The 20,129-nt window shown below is 49.8% G+C and overlaps 1 protein-coding gene across 1 annotated transcript in view; it reads left to right on the forward strand.

Moving 5' to 3' along the window:
- Positions 1-19,348, forward strand: part of LOC144950357 (uncharacterized) — a 31,638-nt gene extending 12,290 nt beyond the window's left edge. The window contains exons 4-7 of the mRNA XM_078880472.1: positions 13,837-13,945; positions 15,571-15,729; positions 16,606-18,446; positions 18,972-19,348. Of these exons, the coding sequence (XP_078736598.1) occupies positions 13,837-13,945; positions 15,571-15,729; positions 16,606-18,446; positions 18,972-19,348 (2,486 nt within the window). The remainder of the gene's footprint in view (positions 1-13,836; positions 13,946-15,570; positions 15,730-16,605; positions 18,447-18,971) is intronic.
- The last annotated feature ends 781 nt before the right edge of the window (positions 19,349-20,129 follow it).

Raw genomic sequence — 20,129 nt, forward strand, 5'->3', positions numbered from 1 at the left:
TTTTCACACCTGATGATGATTGCTTGTATTCTTCGTTTTTTTCGGTAAAGTCACGTAAGTAAAACATTTAAATTAATAGAAGTTAAATAAAAATAAAATTAAAATCACGACTTTTCGGAGGCAACACAAGCTTCCGTCTTCAGGTGGGACCGTCACAGCACGATAGCTGTATCAAGTGAGAGAAATTCCAAGAAACAGTATTTGTATATATACTGGTTGAGGGTGGGAGGAGCCAAGGTAGGCCCTGGATATTATTATTGTGAGGTTCGGTGCGGCTGAAGCACGATGTTAGGAATCAGCCTTTGTTGTGTAAACTAGGTGCGGATGATGTAAAGGTGCGTGTGAAAGGGACTGAGCCTTTTTGTTATGTAGAGATGATGCGGCTGAAATCGCTGCCAGGAAATGAGTCTTTGTTGTGTAGAATGGTTGACTGAGCGTATTATTATGTAGAGGTGGTGCGACTGAAATCGCTGCCAGGAATGCTCCAAATATGTTTAGTTAAATCTTTTTTGCATGGTTAATAACATCTTTCTAATGATTACTAAGTTTGTACCCATCATCACGGTTGAAATTATGTCTGTGTTTGTATATTTGGATGGCCTCGTGTACAAACCTTTGATGGTAGCCAGGAGGCTTGCAGAGCACCTTAGTCTCGGAAAAGACAATTTCATGAGAGCCCACAGCATTGTAGCAATAATCGGCAATGGCGGAAGAATCAGTTTTGACGTGCTTCAGATCTGACTTGTGCTCGCGGACAGGATCAGAGATATGACGTTTCGTTTCTCCAATGTAGCAATCACCACAACTGCAACTCAGTTTGTAGACTCCAGGGTATTGTAAGTCAGGAATGACATCTTTCACAGATGGAATTAGATCACGGATTTTATGTACTGTACTGAATCGGACTTGAATCTTATGTTTGTTTAGAATTTTGGAGATCTTTTTGGTCACGCTTGCTATGTATGGTAACGTGATAATTTTGATCGGAGTTTCATGTGGCTGTTTCTGTATGGTGGGAGAAACAGCTTGGCGGATGGTGCGGTCAGAGTATCCGTTCATCCTGAGGGCCCGATGTATATGTCTTAATTCACTGGCCAGGTGGTTGTTGGTCAGAAATGCCATGAGCTCTGTGGTATAGCGTTTTGATGAGAGAATTCTTTTGAGATGGGTGGTGGTGGGAATCGGGTTTCAAGTAGGAATCTGTGTGGGTGGCTTTCCTGTAGACAGAATGTCCCAAGGATCCGTCAGGTTTCCTCTCAAACAGAACATCTAAGAATGGTAGTTTACCATCTTTCTCCACTTCCATGGTGAATCTGATGGATGGGTGTCTGGAATTGATGTGGTCCAAGAAGTGGTTCAATGCTGGGAGGCCATGTGGCCAATGATGAAAATGTCATCTACATACCTCTTCCACAGGGAAGGACGCAGGGTGGATGTCTGGATGGCGTCTGATTCAAACTTTTCCATGAACATGTTGGCTATCACTGGTGACAAGGGGGAGCCCATAGGGGTACCCTCATTCTGTTTGAAGAAGGTGCCATTCCAGGTAAAATAAGTGTTGGTGAGGCAATGCCTAACCAGCGCAGGTACATCCGAATTCAATCCATGTTGGATCAAGTCCTCAATTATTGTTAGGGTGTCAGGTACTGGGACCTTGGTAAACAGAGATACTACATCAAAACTGACGAGGATATCATCAGGAGATAGTACCATGTCCTTGACCATAGACACTAATTGGGTTGAATTGAGTACTGCCGAAGAGGTCTTGCCTGTGAAGGGAAGCAGAGTATCTGATAGAAACCGGGCCAGTTTGTACGTAGGAGAGTTGATCGTCGACACGATGGGTCGTAGCGGGGTACCTTCTTTATGGATCTTGGGAAGACCATAGAGTCTGGGAGGTCTTGCCGCCGATGGTTTTAGAGAGGGACGTTTGGTTGGTTCGATTAGGGAAGTCGAACTCGTGATGATTTTGTTAGTTTTTGTCGTTAGGCTGTTAGTAGGATCGTTTTTAATTTTGGAGTAACTCCCATCATTAAGTAGGTCCAGGATTTTGTTGTTGTATGAATCTTTATCCATGATGACCGTGGCATTGCCCTTGTCTGCCGAGAGGATGACAATATCACCTCTCTTTTTTAGGTCCGTGAGTTCAGAGCATTCGTTTTTGCTAATGTTACTAGTGGGTTTCTTAGCATTCTTAATAATAGTGGCTATTTCAGCTTTTGCTACAGCCGCATGGATGTGTCCTATGCCTCTGAGGGCTACATCAATCTGATAAATCAATCCTCTAAATATATACCAGTAGATGATGTGTAGTGCACATTATCAGAGTTATGTTTTTTGTTTGCATTATGACTGCAGGTATTGTGGTCTATGTAAACATGACTCCTTGTAAAAAAAATGTGTCAGTTTTGTTGCCAGATAGAAGGGTAAAAAACCAATTATCGGATCCTTGGGACATTCTGTCTACAGGAAAGCCACCCACACAGATTCCTACTTGAAACCCGATTCTCACCACCACCCATCTCAAAAGAATTCTCTCATCAAAACGCTATACCACAGAGCTCATGGCATTTCTGACCAACACCACCTGGCCAGTGAATTAAGACATGTACATCGGGCCCTCAGGATGAACGGATACTCTGACCGCACCATCCGCCAAGCTGTTTCTCCCACCATACAGAAACAGCCACATGAAACTCCGATCAAAACTATCACGTTACCATACATAGCAGGCGTGACCAAAAATATCTCCAAAATTCTAAACAAACATAAGATTCAAGTCCGATTCAGTACAGTACATAAAATCCGTGATCTAATTCCATCTGTGAAAGATGTCATTCCTGACTTACAATACCCTGGAGTCTACAAACTGAGTTGCAGTTGTGGTGATTGCTACATTGGAGAAACGAAACGTCATATCTCTGATCCTGTCCGTGAGCACAAGTCAGATCTGAAACACGGCAAAACTGATTCTTCCGCCGTTGCCGATCATTGCTACAACGCTGTGGGTTCTCATGAAATTGTCTTATCTGAGACTAAGGTGCTCTGCAAGCCTCCTGGCCACCATCAAAGGTTGGTACACGAGGCCATCCAAATATACAAACACAGACATAATTTCAACCTTCTTGGTTCTTTCGGTAAAGTCACGTAGAAGGGAAGTAATACAATAATAAAAATAAAACATAATAAAATAATTCTCACGACGTTTCGGCCACAACGCAAGCAGCCGTCCTCAGGTGAAGAACATGTCTGTCGATAAGACAGAGTCTGAATGACAAGTCCTAGGCTTGGAGCGTCTATTTAAGCTGGGAGGGAGGAGGAAGAGCGCCTTGACAACATAATTTGCATATGAATAGGAATTTAGCATATTTATGGGAAATGCAGGAATGCGACTAGTGCTACTTGTGAAATGCGGAGGAGGTGGGCGGGGGGTTTGCAAAGTCATATTATGCCCATGCATTATGCAGGATTAGCAGCATCAAAGGGAGGGGGTAGGGGTAGCATTAATAAAGGGAAGGAATGTTAATAGTATGTAGCTGCAGTAACTAAAGAACCATGTAAAAAGCTAAAGTATAAACTACATAGTATCATCAGTATGCTAAATATACTCTCAATAAGCTGAACTACTAACCGTAAGTAATACATTACAATTCTAGGTCGCAAAAAATATAATATGCTTCCAGCTAAACTTTTTAAAACTTTTTCCTTACATCACACGGGTCTATCCCGTACTATATGCTGCCATAGACAAACCCAACATTAAATTGTATACTGTATTACTATACACTACCCTATGTCTTAGAATAATACATCGTGTAATATTACACTGTATTAGAATATTACACTGTATTATTCTACCCACCCAACTGTATACCACACTGTTGTATATTCACTATACAATTACGATACTATATATTACCCTATACATTGTGTAGTGACATAAGAAGGGAGGGGCTGCTGGGGGCTCTGGGTTCCCAGGCGAGTCCAGACGCTTAAGCCTCTGGGCGCCAGGCGCTGGGTTCCCAGGGGGTCCAGACGCTTAAGCCTCTGGGCGCCAGGCGTTGAGTTCCCAGGCGCTTAATCCCCTGGGCGCCGCCAACGGGGGGGGGGGGGGGGGGGGGGCTGTGTGTGCTCTGTGGTATGTCTGGTGGCGCACACGGCCCCACCCCTCGTTGGACCAGGCATAAAAGGAGAGCTCCCTGGACGATCAGGGCCAGTTGTAACTCAAGACCCAAGACCCATGACCAGCCATCTGAAGACCCTGGGATGTTGTGAGAGCGAGTGGTGGGACTCTGGAACTCCCGACTCTACAAACTTGTGAGGGCAAGTTCCAGAGCGTAGCCAGAGTAGAGTATCTAAGCTGTGTACCTAGGCTGTGTACCTAGGCTGTAACAGAGTATCAGGACTGTTGGAGTGTTGTGTTGTAATAAAGACGTTACCTCTACAAGTGTCTCCGGAACCCGTTACAATTGTATTAAACATTACACTTTAATAATATTTATTATACAATATGCTATACACTATACCATTAACTGTCACGTGAAAGGTACTAAGAGGAAGCAACGAAATATGTCAATGGGAGAGTGGTGGTAAGAAGCTTGCAGCGGAGCAAAGAATCCATTCCCTGCGGAGAATACAAGATATATAGTCAATGTCAGTGAGTGGAACGCGGTCTGAAAGTCACTGTAAACGTGGACACAATCAGTTAAGATCTGAAATGGTTTATTACGTCCTTCCAATGATTGCTAAGCCGGAATCCATCTTCTCGGTTGAAATTGTCTCTGTGTTTGTATATGTGGATCGCCTCATGAACGAATCTCTCATGGTAGCCAGATGGCTTGCAGAGAACCTCTGTCTTGGAGAAGTCAATATCATGTGAACCCACTGAATTGTAACAGTGATCTGCCACGGCTGAGGTGTTTGTTCTACCGTGTTTCAAGTCTGCTTTATGTTCACGGATGCGGTACGAGACATGTCGTTTGGTTTCTCCAATGTAACTGCTACCACAGAGGCAACTTAGTTTGTAGACGCCAGGGTACTGTATGTCTGGAACCACATCTTTTACAGACGGGACCAGATCACGGATTTTATGTACTGTGTTGAATCGGACCTGGATCTTGTGTTTAATCAGGATTTTGGAGATATTTTTGTGACCCCAGCAATGTAGGGTAAGGTGATGGTCTTGAGAGGCTCCTCAACAGGATCCTTCTTGATGGTTGGAGTGATGGCTTTGCGGATTGTGTAGTCGGAGTAACCATTAGCCTTAACTTAAGAGCTTGGCGTACGTGTTTGAGTTCACTGGCAATGTGTTCCTGGTCGGAAATGCATTGGGCTCTATGGTATAGAGTCTTGATGAGGGAATTCTTCTGGGATGGATAGTGGTGGGAATCCGGTTTTAGGTAAGCATCCGTATGGGTGGCTTTCCTGTAGACAGAGTGGCTCATTGAACCATCAGGTCTCCTTTTAATTAGGACATCCAAAAAGGGTAGCTTGCCATCTTTTTCGACTTCCATGGTGAATCTGATGGCTGGGTGTATGGAATTGATGTGGTCGAGAAATTGGTCTAGAGCAGGCCGGCCATGTGGCCAGATGACAAAAGTGTCATCTACGTACCTCTTCCATAAGGTCGGGCGTAGAGTGGCAGTCTGGATGGCGTCAGTCTCAAATTTCTCCATGAAGACGTTGGCTACCACCGGAGATAGAGGGGAGCCCATTGGGGTGCTCTCAGTTTGCTTGTAGAAAGTACAATTCCAGGTGAAGAATGTATTGGTTAAGCAGTGTCTCACCAGGGGGGATACCCCAGCATTCAGTCCTTGATGAACCAAGTCTTCAATGAAACCACATCAAAACTGACAAGCAGGTCGTCTGGGGACAGGGAAATCCCCTTGATTGTAGATACCAGGTAAGTAGAGTTTAGTACCGCAGAGGTGATTTTTCCAGTGAAAGGCAGTAGGATTTCAGACAAAAAACGAGCCAGTTTGTATGTGGGGGAGTTGATCATAGAGACAATGGGACGAAGAGGTGTATCTTCTTTATGTATCTTTGGCAAGCCGTATAATCTTGGTGGCCTGGCTGGAGAAGGTTTCAACGAGAACTGTTTGGTCTGATCAATTAATGCGGTTGAATCATAAATTATTTGGTTGGTTTTAGAGACGAGGCTGTTGGTGGGGTCTCTTTTTATTTTTGTATAGCTGCCATCGTTGAGTAGTTCTTGAATTTTGTTGTTGTATTCAATTTTGTCCATGATGACAGTGGCATTGCCTTTGTCGGCTGAGAGGATGACAATGTCATCCCTCTTTTTTTAATTGAGCTAATTCAAAACGCTCATCTTTGCTGATTTTGCTAGCTGGCATCTTAGCGTTTTTGAGGGTTGTAGAGATTTCAGATCTTGCTACGTCTGCAGAGATGTTACTCAGGCCCTTGAGAGCTACATCTACTCTAGCAATTATATCATTAACTGGTATGTGTCTAGGTGTGACTGCAAAGTTTAGTCCTTTAGCTAAAACGGATTTCAGACCTTCAGAAATAGAACTGTTACTGCGATTAATTACGACTTTGTTAACGTCTAGCTTTTCAATGTGTGGGTCCGGTCTCTTGTTTGAGAGGCGGTTGAATTTGGAAATCAAGTTGTCCTTACATTTGGTCGACATAGCGGCAGCTGAATAGGCAGTCATTTTGTCAACATGTTCCCAATCCGATGTCGACATTGTTGCACTCAAAGATAAGTGTGATTTGTAGTGTCTTGTCTAACTGATCTAGATCGATGTGCGTAAGTCTGATTTTCTCTGAGATAAGAGCTAAGCTAGTTCTAGACAGAATTCGTATAGCATTAGAAGAAGTTACAGCAGCAGATGTTAGTGTAAATGCGTTTCGTATTACCTTAGAGTCGCGGCATCTCTTCAGAAAGGTGAGAGACTCGATTAGCTGAGCCTTCTTATCACGGAGCTTGTTGAAGGATCTCAAAGTTACGTGGAATCCCTCCCCGTAAAGGCGGTTACATTTCGATTTAAAGCTTTCGTGACTGCAGGGATTCATCTTCTTGGTTCTTTCGGTAAAGTCACGTAGAAGAGAAGTAATAAAATAATAAAAATAAAACATAATAAAATCATTCTCACGACGTTTCGGCCACAACGCAAGCAGCCGTCCTCAGGTGAAGAACATGTCTGTCAATAAGACGGAGTCTGAATGACAAGTCCTAGGCTTGGAGCGTCTATTTAAGCTGGGAACGAGGAGGAAGAGCGCCTTGACAAAATAATTTGCATATGAAGAGGAATTTAGCATATTTCTGGGAAATGCAGGAATGCGACTAGTGCTACTTGTGAAATGCGTAGGAGGTGGGCGGGGGGTTTTCAAAGTCATACTCCGACTACACAATCCGCAAAGCCATCACTCCAACCATCAAGAAGGATCCTGTTGAGGAGCCTCTCAAGACCATCACCTTACCCTACATTGCTGGGGTCACAAAAAAGATCTCCAAAATCCTGATTAAACACAAGATCCAGGTCCGATTCAACACAGTACATAAAATCCGTGATCTGGTCCCGTCTGTAAAAGATGTGGTTCCAGACATACAGTACCCTGGCGTCTACAAACTAAGTTGCCTCTGTGGTAGCAGTTACATTGGAGAAACCAAACGACATGTCTCGGACCACATCCGTGAACATAAAGCAGACTTGAAACATGGTAGAACAAACACCTCAGCCGTGGCAGATCACTGTTACAATTCAGTGGGTTCACATGATATTGACTTTTCCAAGACAGAGGTTCTCTGCAAGCCATCTGGCTACCATGAGAGATTCGTTCATGAGGCGATCCACATATACAAACACAGAGACAATTTCAACCGAGAAGATGAATTCCGGCTTAGCAATCATTGGAAGGACATAATAAACCATTTCGGATCTTAACTGATTGTGTCCACGTTTACGGTGACTTTCAGACCGCGTTCCACTCACTGACATTGACTATATATCTTGTATTCTCCGCAGGGAATGGATTCTTTGCTCCGCTGCAAGCTTCCTACCACCACTCTCCCATTGACATATTTCGTTGCTTCCTCTTAGTACCTTTCACGCGACGGTTAATGGTATAGTGTATAGCATATTGTATAATAATAAATAGTATTAAAGTGTAAATGTTTAATACAATGTATAGGGTAATATATAGTATCGTAATTGTATTGTGAATATACAGCAGTGTGGTATACAGTTGGGTGGGTAGAATAATACATAGTGTAATATTACACTATGTATTATTCTAAGACATAGGGTAGTGTATAGTAATACAGTATACAATTTAATGTTGGGTTTGTCTATGGCAGCATATAGTATGGGATAGACCCGTGTGATGTAAGGAAAACGTTTTAAAAAGTTTAGCTGGAAGCATATTATATTTTTTGCGACCTAGAAGTATATTTAGCATACTGATGATACTATGTAGTTTATACTTTAGCTTTTTACGTGGTTCTTTAGTTACTGCAGCTACATACTATTAACATTCCTTCCCTTTATTAATGCTACCCCTACCCCCTCCCTTTGATGATGCTAATCCTGCATAATGCATGGGCATAATATGACTTTGAAAACCCCCGCCCACCTCCTACGCATTTCACAAGTAGCACTAGTCGCATTCCTGCATTTCCCATAAATATGCTAAATTCCTATTCATATGCAAATTATGTTGTCAAGGCGCTCTTCCTCCTCCCTCCCAGCTTAAATAGACGCTCCAAGCCTAGGACTTGTCATTCAGACTCTGTCTTATCGACAGACATGTTCTTCACCTGAGGACGGCTGCTTGCGTTGTGGCCGAAACGACGTGAGAATGATTTTTTTATGTTTTATTTTTATTATTTTATTACTTCCCTTCTACGTGACTTTACCAAAAGAACCAAGAAGATGAATCCCTGCAGTCACGAAAGCTTTAAATCGAAATATAATTTCAACCGTGATGATGGGTACAAACTTAGTAATCATTGGAAAGATGTTATTAACCATGCAAAAAATATTTAACTACACATATTTGGAGCATTCCTGGCAGCGATTTCAGCCGCACCACCTCTACATAACAAAACGGCTCAGTCCCTTTCACACGCACCTTTACATCATCCGCACCTAGTCTACACAACAAAAGCCCATTCCTAACATCGTGCTTCAGCCACACCGAACCTCACAAAAATAATATTCAGGGCCTACCTTGGCTCCTCCCACCCTCAACCAGTATATATACAAATACTGTTTCTTGGAATTTCACTTGATACAGCTATCGTGCTGTGACGGTCCCACCTGAAGACGGAAGCTTGTGTTGCCTCCGAAATGTCGTGATTTTTATTTTATTTTACTTTCATTAATTTTAAAATTTTTACCTACGTGACTTTACCGAAAAAACCTAAGAATATGAATCCTTGCAGTCACGAAAGCTTCAAATCTAGAAATGATTGCTTGTGTTGCGATCTAAACGTCGTGAGAATTTTTTAAATTATGTTTCATTTTTATTCTTTTATTATTTTCCTTCTACGTGACTTTACCGAAAGAACCAAGAATACGTTGTACATTGGCAAGTGTTGTTATTTGCGAGTGTTGTACATTGGCGAGCGTTGTTATTAGCGAAAGTTCTATATTAGCGAGCATTATACATTAACAAGAGTTGTCCATTAACGAGCGTTGTATATTATCTAGCATTGTACATTGGTGAGCATTGTACATCAGCGAGCATTGTACATTGGTGAGCGTTGTGCTTTGGCGAGCGTTGTATATTAGGGAGCATTGTATATTAGCGAAAGTTTTATATTAGCGAGAGTTTTATATTAGCGAGAGTTTTATATTAGCGAGAATTTTATATTAGCGAGAGTTGTACATTAACAAGCGTTGTACATTAACGAGCATTGGATATTAGCGAGTGTTGTATGTTGGCGAGCATTGTCTAATGGCGAGCCTTGTATATTAGTGAGCATTGTACATTAGCAAGCATCGTTTATTACCTAGCGTTGTAGATTAGCAAGCATTGTACATTGGCAAGCGTAGTTATTAGTGAGCGTTGTATATTAGCGAGTGCTGTACATTACCGGGCATCGTATATTGGCGAGCATTGTACATTGGCGAGCGTTGTACATTGGCAAGCGTGGTTATTAGTGAGCGTTGTATATTGGCGATAATTCTTATTCGCGAGCATTTTACATTGGCGAGTGATGTATGTTGGCGAGCTTTGTATATTGGCGAGCCATGTATATTAGCGAAAGTTTTATATTAGCGGGAGTTGTACATTAACAAGCGTTGTACATTAACGAGCGTTGGATATTAGCGAGTTTTATATATTGGCGAGCATTGTCTAATGGCGAGCCTTGTATATTAGTGAGCATTGTACATTAGCAAGCATCGTTTATTACCTAGCGTTGTAGATTAGCGAGCATTGTACATTAGCGAGCTTTGTATATTGGTAAGCGTAGTTATTAGTGAGCGTTGTATATTGTCCAGCATTGTATATTAGCGAACATACATTAGCGCGCATCGTATTCTGTTGACCGCGTATATTTCCGATTGTCGTTTATTAGCGAGCATTGTATATTAGTGAGCGTTGTATATTAAGTGAGCATCGTACATTAGCGCACGACGTGTATTGGCGAGCCATGGATATTAACGAGCATTGTCCATTGGCCACCGTTGTACATTGGTGTGTGTTGTTATTAGAGAGCGTTGTGTCTTGGCCAGCGTTGTATCTTGGCCAGCGTTGTATATTAGCAAGCCCTGTATATTAGCGAGCGTCGTACCTGGACGAGAGTCGTACATTGGCAAGCGTCATATATTAGGGAGAGTCGTACATTAGACAGCATTGTATATTAGCAAGCATCGTATATTAGTGAGTGTTGTACATTAGCGAGCGTTGTACATTGGCGAGCGTTGTGTATTAGGGAGAGTCGTACATTAGACAGCGTTGTATATTAGTGAGCATCGTATTTTAGCGAGTGTTGTACATTAGCAAGCGTTTTATATTGGCGAGCATTGTGTATTAGAGAACACTGTACATTGCCGAGTGTTGTAATTTGGCGAGCATTGTACATTGGTGAGCGTTGTCTCTTCGCGAGCATTGTTATTAGCCAGCGTTGTCATTCGTGAACTTTGTATTTTATCAAGCGTTGTACATTGGCGAGCGCTTTACATTGGTTATTGTTGTACATTGGCACTAGTTGTACAATGGTGAGCTCTGTTATTAGCGAGCGTTGTATAATGGCGAGCCATGTATATGTAGAGGAGTAATATGGAGATGTGACGTCATGCTCGCTGTCCAGTGCGACGACGTCATGTGACGGGATGTCATGCACGCTGGGCGGGGCGACGACGTCATGTAATGTGACGTCATGCTCGCTGGGCGGGGCGATGATGTCATGTGACGTGACGTCATGGGCGCTGTCCAGTGAGACGACGTCATGTGACGTGACGTCATGCTCGCTGGGCGGGGCGATGATGTCATGTGACGTGACGTCATGGGCGCTGGGCGGGGCGACGACGTCATGTGACGTCATGCGCGCTGGGCGGGGCGATGACGTCACGTCTCACCGGGGCACTTAAGGGGAACCCCGTGACGAAAGCGGGGTGGTTGTGGGAGCCCTCGATGGAGAGCGGTGGAAGAGCCAGCCAGGGGTAGAGCTCAGGGAGTCTGGGGCAGCAGAGGTCGCAAACGGGTTTTGATTCCTTACTCCCCGTACCCGTACCAGGGTCGCAAACGGGTACCCGTACCCTACCCGATACCCGGCTACCCGTACCCGGTCGGGTATCGGGTAGGGTACGGGTATCGGGTAGGGTACGGGTATCTGGTAGGGTACGGGTATTGGGTAGGGTACGGGTATCGGGTAGGGTACGGGTATCGGGTAGGGTACGGGTATCGGGTAAGGTACGGGTATCGGGTAGGGTAGCTGGATATCGGGTAGGGTACGGGTAGCCGGGTAGGGTACGGGTATCGGGTAGGGTACGTGTAACGGGTAGGGTAGCTGGGTATCGGGTAGGGTACGGGTAGCCGGGTAGGGTAGCCGGGTATCGGGTAGGGTATGGGTACCCGATTGCGACCTCTGGTCTGGAGAGAAGCTGGCGGTAGTCATCGAAGGCGCTGCTCTGCCCCGGCCGGTCGGTGTTGGCTGAACCCCCGATCCGTCTCGAGGGAGAGAGGCCTGGAGCTCGCCGAGCTCGGAACAGACCGAGTGAAGGTCCGGGTGAAGGTCCGGGTGAAGGTCCCCTACCCCTGCGGAAGTTATCCGAAACCCCTAATAGTTAACAGGCGCAAGGCCTTGGCTGAAGGCCTGCCGCGGAGTCGTCGTCATCGGCACCTCGGCATATGTTAGCGAGCATCGTCTATTAGCCGGTTTTGTGTATTGGCGAGTGTTTTATATTGCCAAGCATTGTAGATTAGCGAGTGTTTTATATTGCCAAGTATTGTAGATTAGCGAGTGTTTTATATTGCCAAGCATTGTAGATTGGCGAGTTTTATATTGCCAAGTATTGTAGATTAGCGAGTGTTTTATATTGCCAAGTATTGTAGATTAGCGAGTGTTTTATATTGCCAAGCATTGTACATTGGCGAGGGTTGTACGTTAGCCAGCGTTGTATGTTAGCGGGTGTTGTATGTTAGCGAGCGTTGTATGTTAGCGGGCGTTGTATGTTAGCGGGTGTTGTATGTTAGTGGGTGTTGTTAGTGGGTGTTGTATGTTAGCGGGTGTTGTGTGTTAGCGGGTGTTGTATGTTAGTGGGTGTTGTGTGTTAGCGGGTGTTGTGTGTTAGTGGGTGTTGTATGTTAGTGGGTGTTGTATGTTAGTGGGTGTTGTATGTTAGTGGGTGTTGTATGTTAGTGGGTGTTGTATGTTAGTGGGTGTTGTATGTTAGTGGGTGTTGTATGTTAGCGGGTGTTGTGTGTTAGTGGGTGTTGTGTGTTAGCGGGTGTTGTGTGTTAGTGGGTGTTGTATGTTAGTGGGTGTTGTATGTTAGTGGGTGTTGTATGTTAGCGGGTGTTGTATGTTAGCGGGTGTTGTGTGTTAGCGGGTGTTGTATGTTAGTGGGTGTTGTGTGTTAGCGGGTGTTGTATGTTAGTGGGTGTTGTATGTTAGTGGGTGTTGTATGTTAGTGGGTGTTGTATGTTAGCGGGTGTTGTGTGTTAGCGGGTGTTGTATGTTAGCGGGTGTTGTATGTTAGCGGGTGTTGTATGTTAGCGGGTGTTGTATGTTAGTGGGTGTTGTATGTTAGTGGGTGTTGTATGTTAGCGGGTGTTGTATGTTAGCGGGTGTTGTATGTTAGCGGGTGTTGTATGTTAGCGGGTGTTGTATGTTAGTGGGTGTTGTATGTTAGTGGGTGTTGTATGTTAGTGGGTGTTGTATGTTAGTGGGTGTTGTATGTTAGTGGGTGTTGTATGTTAGTGGGTGTTGTATGTTAGTGGGTGTTGTATGTTAGCGGGTGTTGTATGTTAGCGGGTGTTGTATGTTAGCGGGTGTTGTATGTTAGTGGGTGTTGTATGTTAGTGGGTGTTGTATGTTAGTGGGTGTTGTATGTTAGTGGGTGTTGTATGTTAGTGGGTGTTGTATGTTAGTGGGTGTTGTGTGTTAGTGGGTGTTGTATGTTAGCGGGTGTTGTATGTTAGCGGGTGTTGTATGTTAGCGGGTGTTGTATGTTAGTGGGTGTTGTATGTTAGTGGGTGTTGTATGTTAGTGGGTGTTGTATGTTAGTGGGTGTTGTATGTTAGCGGGTGTTGTATGTTAGTGGGTGTTGTATGTTAGTGGGTGTTGTATGTTAGTGGGTGTTGTATGTTAGCGGGTGTTGTATGTTAGCGGGTGTTGTTAATGGGGTTACTGTGATCCCCCAGGTAGCGCCCGGGCCCATCCCCGTGATGGTGCCCCTCCTCAGCGCCCCCCTGGCACCGCCAGCGGCGTCGCCGCTCACCAGGGCACCCAAACTCCACAGCGCCACTGGGGGTGAGACCACTCTCGCAAACACACACTCCGTTACTCACACTCACACTCACTCACGCTCACACTCACACTCTCACTCAGAAACACACACTCCGTTACTCACACTCACTCAGAAACACGCACTCACAACTCACTCACTCATAAACTCTCTCACACTCGCTAACACGCACTCACACTCGGAAACACGCACTCCCAACTCACTCACTCACACTCACTCACTCTCTCACACTCTCACACTCACTCACTCACACACTCACTCACACACTCACTCTCACTCTCACACACTCACTCACACTCTCTCCCTCACACTCCGTACTTTCACAGTCTCACACGCCGCACTCCTCACTCTCACGCTCACACACAAGACAAAGATCCCCCTCTAGTCTTCATCGGCTCTCAGGGCAAGTGCTGTTGGCGAGTAGCACCAATGAAGGCCGGCACAGCACGCGAGAGGGCGGTGTGGCTCGAACCGCACCCGGCCGCCTTTGTCTTCCCAGGACTGATGTTTACACATCGCACCGGGTACTCATTTGAGGTCGAGTCGACCTAGCAGGAGGCCCACGTCCAGCTCAAATATTCGCCGTCAACCGTCACCGGTCGAGAGCGTTGGGATCGAACTCGGCAAGGGAACTCGCTCCTCCATGGCGCCGGCGAGGAAACCGCCGCACCGACGCTCGACTCTCCGCGTCCGCTCGCTTGCGCTTTCCGTCGACGAGACGGTCACTCGCTTTCAGTTCCGTCGCGCCGGTGGTCTGGACAAGGCCGCGACAGGGCACTGGCTGCATCTAAAACTAAACAATATTTTTAAACAATTTTTTATTCTTACCAGGTAAGGCCCCTACTGAGATATGTAGCTCTTGTTCAGAAACGACCGTGGTCATCAGGCGTCAGGGTCGGGATCAAACCCACGACCTCCTGTACACCAGGCGAGGTAGTTAACATCTCCTAGCCACCGTGATGATGATGATGAGAGAGACACGCAAACTCCAAATATACAGCAGCAGGCGTCAGGGTCGGGATCGAACCCGCGACCTCCTGCGTACCAGGCGAGGTAGTTAACATCTCCTAGCCACCGTGATGATGAGAGAGAGAGAGACAGGCAAACTCCAAATATACAGCAGCAGGCGTCAGGGTCGGGATCGAACCCACAACCTCCTGTAGACCAAACGAGGTAGTTAACATCTCCTAACCACCGTGATGATGATGATGAGAGAGAGACACGCAAACTCCAAATATACAGCAGCAGACGTCAGAGTCGGGATCGAACCCACGACCTCCTGTATACCAGGTGAGGTAGTTAACATCTCCTAGCCACCGTGATAATGATGAGAGAGAGAGACACGCAAACTCCAAATATACAGCAGCAGGCGTCAGGGTCGGGATCGAACCCACGACCTCCTGTATACCAGGCGAGGTAGTTAACATCTCCCAGCCACCGTGATGATGAGAGAGAGAGACACGCAAACTCCAAATATACAGCAGCAGGCGTCAGCCTTGGGATCGAACCCGCGACCTCCTGCGTACCAGGCCAGGTAGTTAACATCTCATCAGGGTCGGGATCTAACCCACGACCTCCTGCATACCAGGCGAGGTAGTTAACATCTCGCCACCGCGGCATCTGCGCAGAGGAGGAGGCGGGGGTGGCGCCGTGCCCGCAGGCGCCGTGCTCCTGGTGCCAGAAGGTGGGGCAGCGCCGCTACGCGCTGCCCATGGGGGGGGAGATCCGCGCCTTCTGCAGCGACAAGTGCTTCAGCGCGGGCCGGCGGGCACACTTCAAGCGCAACAAGGTGCCAGCAGCAGCAGCACTACCACCACCACTACCAGCATTACCAGCACCAGTAGCAGCACTACCAGCAGCACTACCACCACTACCAGCAGCACTACCAGCAGCAACACCACCACCAGCACCGCTACCACCACCAACAGCACCACCACCACCAGCAGCACTACCACCACTACCAGCACCAGCAGCACCAGCAGCACTATCACCAACACCACCACTTTCACCACCACCTTCACCACCAGCACCACTACCACCACTGCCACCACAGCCAGCACCACCACGACTACCACCACTACCACCAACACCATCAACACCGCCACCACCACTACCAGCAGCACCACCACCACTACCAGCGCCAGCAGCACTACCACCACTACCAGCACTAGCAGCACCAGTAGCAGCACTGCCAGCAACACCACCAGCACTATGACCACCACCACCGCCACCAGCACTGCCACCACCACCAGCACCACCACCAGCACCACCAGCACCTTCACCAGCAGCACCACCACCACAAACAGCAGCACCACCACCACCAGCACCACCACCACCAGCACCGCCACCACCACCACTAGCACCGCCACCACCACCAGCACCGCCACCACCAGCACCACCAGTACCGCCACCAGCACCACCACTACCACCAGCACCAGGACCACCACCACCAGCACCACCACCACCAGCACCACCAGCACCACCACCACCACCAGCACCACCACCACCAGCACCACCAGCACCACCAGCAACAGGACCACCACCAGCACCGCTACCACCATCACCACCACCACCAGCGCCACCACCAGCACCACCAGCACCACTTGTCGCCTTCGCTGCTGTCACGCAAGCCTCACTGACGGCGCCCGCCTCCCCCCCCCCGCAGGTGTGTGATTGGTGCAAGCAGGCGTGCCAGGCGCTCGAGTACCTGGGGTTCGGCGAGGGCGAGCGCCGGCTGCGCTTCTGCAGCGACAAGTGCCTGGGCCGCTACAAGATCGACGTCTTCTACTCCGAGACTCGTGCCAACCTCCCGGCGCCGCCGCACGCCGCCTCCTCCTCCTCCTCCTCTTCCACGCCGGCCGACGGCGGCGCCAACGACGGCGACAAGCCGCCCTCTTCTGCCACGCCGGACCGAGACAAGGGCGGCGGTGGCGGCAGCGGCCCCGGCAGTAGCGGCGGCGGCGGCGGCTCTAACGTCGGTGCCGGCAACGTCGCCGCCAAGATCGGGAACGGCGGCGCTTGTCCGCAGGCGTCGCCGGCGCAGAGGCACCGGGGGGCGTGGGGGGGGGGACGCGGCGGCGCCGGCGACGTGCGGCCCCGGGGAGCTGGCCGAGCCGTCGCCGCGATCGTCGCCGGACGAGCGCCGGCACCGGCAGGAGTCGAAGTCGGCCAGGACGGCGGGGACGACGGCGCTGGCGCCCATCAAACGGGACGAGTCTCCGCCGCCGCCCCCTCCGCCGCCGGGACCGCCGGCGCCGCCGCGGGGGCTGCGGCCGCGGCTACCGCCGCCGCCGGCGCCGCTGGACGCGCGGAGAGGCGGCGCGGAGAGGCGGCGCGCTGACGGGGCGGCGCCACTGCACCAGCAGCGCGATGCGGCCAAGAAGTCTCCGTGCCTCCTCCTGCTCACCCCGGTCGCTGGGAAGGTTGAGATCGGCGGGCAGCAGCAGCCGCACCAGCAGCAGCACCAGCAGCAGCACAACAACAACAACCGGCACCACCAGCAGCAGCAGCACCTCCAGCAGCAGCACCAGCAGATGACACCGCAGAACTTGCAGCCGGGGGCGCTAAACACGGCGTACTTGGTGAACCAGCCGGCGCGGTTTGCCATGCCCATCTTCCCGCAGGCTCAGCTGCCGCAGCAGCAGCAGCATCAGCAGCAGCAGCATCATCAGCAGCAGCAGCATCATCATCAGCAGCAGCAGCATCAGCAGCATCAGCAGCATCAGCAGCAGCAGATGCCCCCATACCTGCACGGAGGGCAGCAGCAGCAGCATCAGTTCATGATGGTCCCTCCGCTGGCTCCGCTGGTGCCTCCGCCCACGCTGCTGGTGCCGTACCCGGTGCTGGTGCCCGTGCCGATCCCCATCCCCATCCCCATCCCGGTGCCCGTGCCTATCGGCGTCGGCGGCTGGGGTCGCTACGGGGGCAGTGACGGCGGTGGCGTCGGCGCTCATGTCCTCGTCAACGGAGGTGGTGGAGGTGTTGGTGGTGGAGGTGGTGGAGGTGGAGGTGGTGGACGTGGCTTGAAGGATGAGGTGACCCTCGTCAGCGTGAAGGTGGAGGCGGCGGAGGTTTGCGTGGCCGACGAGGAGAGGGACGGAGGAACGCCGCTCGCAAAGAGAGACGGTGACGCTGGCGGCGGTGGCGGTGGTGGTGACGATGGCGGTGGCGGTGACGATGGCGGTGACGTCGCTTGCAACGACGATGACGGTGGCGGTGGTGCTGATCTCGCCGCTAGCAAACTTGATGGTGCGAGCGACCACGGTGGCGAAGGTGATGGTGGTGGTGGCGGTGATTTTGCCGATGCTTGTGGTGATGGTGGCGGTGAGGACGCGAGTGAAGATGTTGCCGGAGCTGCCGCTCACGGCGAAGACGCCGATAAGACCCAGCAGGGTGGTGGAGGTGGTGGAGGTGGTGGAGGTGGTGGAGGTGGTGGTGGTGGAGGTGGTGGAGGTGGTGGAGGTGGTGGAGGCGGCGGTGGTGCTGCAGATGGTCACGGGGACAACGGTGACATCGGAGATGCCCATGTAGACGCCAAAGCTGGTGGTGGCACTTGTGGTGGAGTTGGTGGTGGAGTTGGTGGTGAATCTGGTGGTAGAGTTGGTGGTGAATTTGGTGGTGGAGCTGGTGGTGGATCTGGTTGTGAAGTTGGTGATGAATCTGGTGGTGGATCTGATGGTGGATCTGGTGGTGGAGTTGGTGGTGGATCTGGTAGTGGAGTTGGTGGTGAATCTAGTGGTGGATCTGGTGGTGAATTTGGTGGTGGAGTTGGTGGTGGATCTGGTAGTGGAGTTGGTGGTGAATCTAGTGGTGGATTTGGTGGTGAATTTGGTGGTGGAGCTGGTGGTGGATCTGGTAGTGAAGTTGTTGATCGTGGTGGATCTGGTGGTGGAGTTGGTGGTGGAGTTGGTGGTGGATCTGGTGGTGAATTTGGTGGTGGAGTTGGTGGTGAAGCTGATGGTGGAATTGGTGGTGGAGTTGGTGGTGGAGTCAGTGGTGGAGTTGGTCTTGGCGTTGGAGTCAGTGGCACAGACGTGGGTGGCGACGTGGGCGATGGCGTCGACGCCGGCGGCGCCAATGTCACTGCCGATGTCGCCGGCGCTGCCCGGCGCGCCGAGCCGCTGCCCGTCGTGGACCTCCCCCTCCTCCACAAGTTGACCTCCCGCCCGACAAACGGCGGCTACGTCTGCGCCGAGGGTCGCCACGATTGCGCCGTCGGCGCGGCACCGGCAATAGGTCGTGGCGCCGGCGGCGGCGGCGGTGGCGGCGGCGGCGCTAGCGAGAGGACATCGGCGGAGAAGGCCGTCTTCCCGAACAGCGGCGCCGGCACGGCAGCGCCGACACGGCCCGCCGCCGCCGAGTTGACGTGTGCCGACTGCGCTAGGGGCGGCGCCGGCGCTCTCCGATAGCTCCCCAGCCAGTCGGCCGGGGTCACGACCTCGCGAGGGTTTTAGCCGCATCTGGCGGCGGCGGCGGCGCTAGCGGCGCCACTGGCCGTGGCCGGGGACACGAGCGGCGGTTGCGGCGGCGAAGATCAAAGCGACGACAGCCGGGAGGCTCTGACGCCGGGCCGGCCCCGGTGAGATGGCGGCACCGACGGGAGCCATCGGGGGGGGGGGGGGGGGGCACCCTGGTGCCGGTGAGGTTCACCGCAATGTGGCGCCATGGGGCCGGCGAGATTTGCAGTCAACTCACCGTGAGATTCACAATCATCTCAACCGTGAGATTCACAATCACCTCAACGTGAGATTCACAATCACCTCAACCGTCATATTCACAATCACCTCACCGTGATATTCACAATCACCTCACCGTGATATTCACAATCATCTCAACCGTGAGATTCACAATCACCTCAACCGTGAGATTCACAATCACCTCAACCGTGAGATTCACAATCGCCTCACCATCAGATTCACAATCGCCTCAACCGTGATACTCACAATCACCTCACCATCAGATTCACAATCACCTCAACTGTGAGATTCACAATCACCTCACCATCAGATTCACAATCGCCTCACCGTGATATTCATAATCACCTCACCTTGCGATTTGATCGCCTCACCGTGAGATTCACAATCACCTCACCGTGAGATTCACAATCAATTCACCATGCGATTTGATCGCAAGCCAAATAGGAACTGCACCGACCTGCACATCGAGTGAGTAGCAGCCAGGAGTGAATCC

This window comes from Lampetra fluviatilis, chromosome 57 (genome assembly GCF_964198595.1).
Source record: "Lampetra fluviatilis chromosome 57, kcLamFluv1.1, whole genome shotgun sequence".
In the NCBI taxonomy this organism is placed as follows: domain Eukaryota; kingdom Metazoa; phylum Chordata; class Hyperoartia; order Petromyzontiformes; family Petromyzontidae; genus Lampetra; species Lampetra fluviatilis.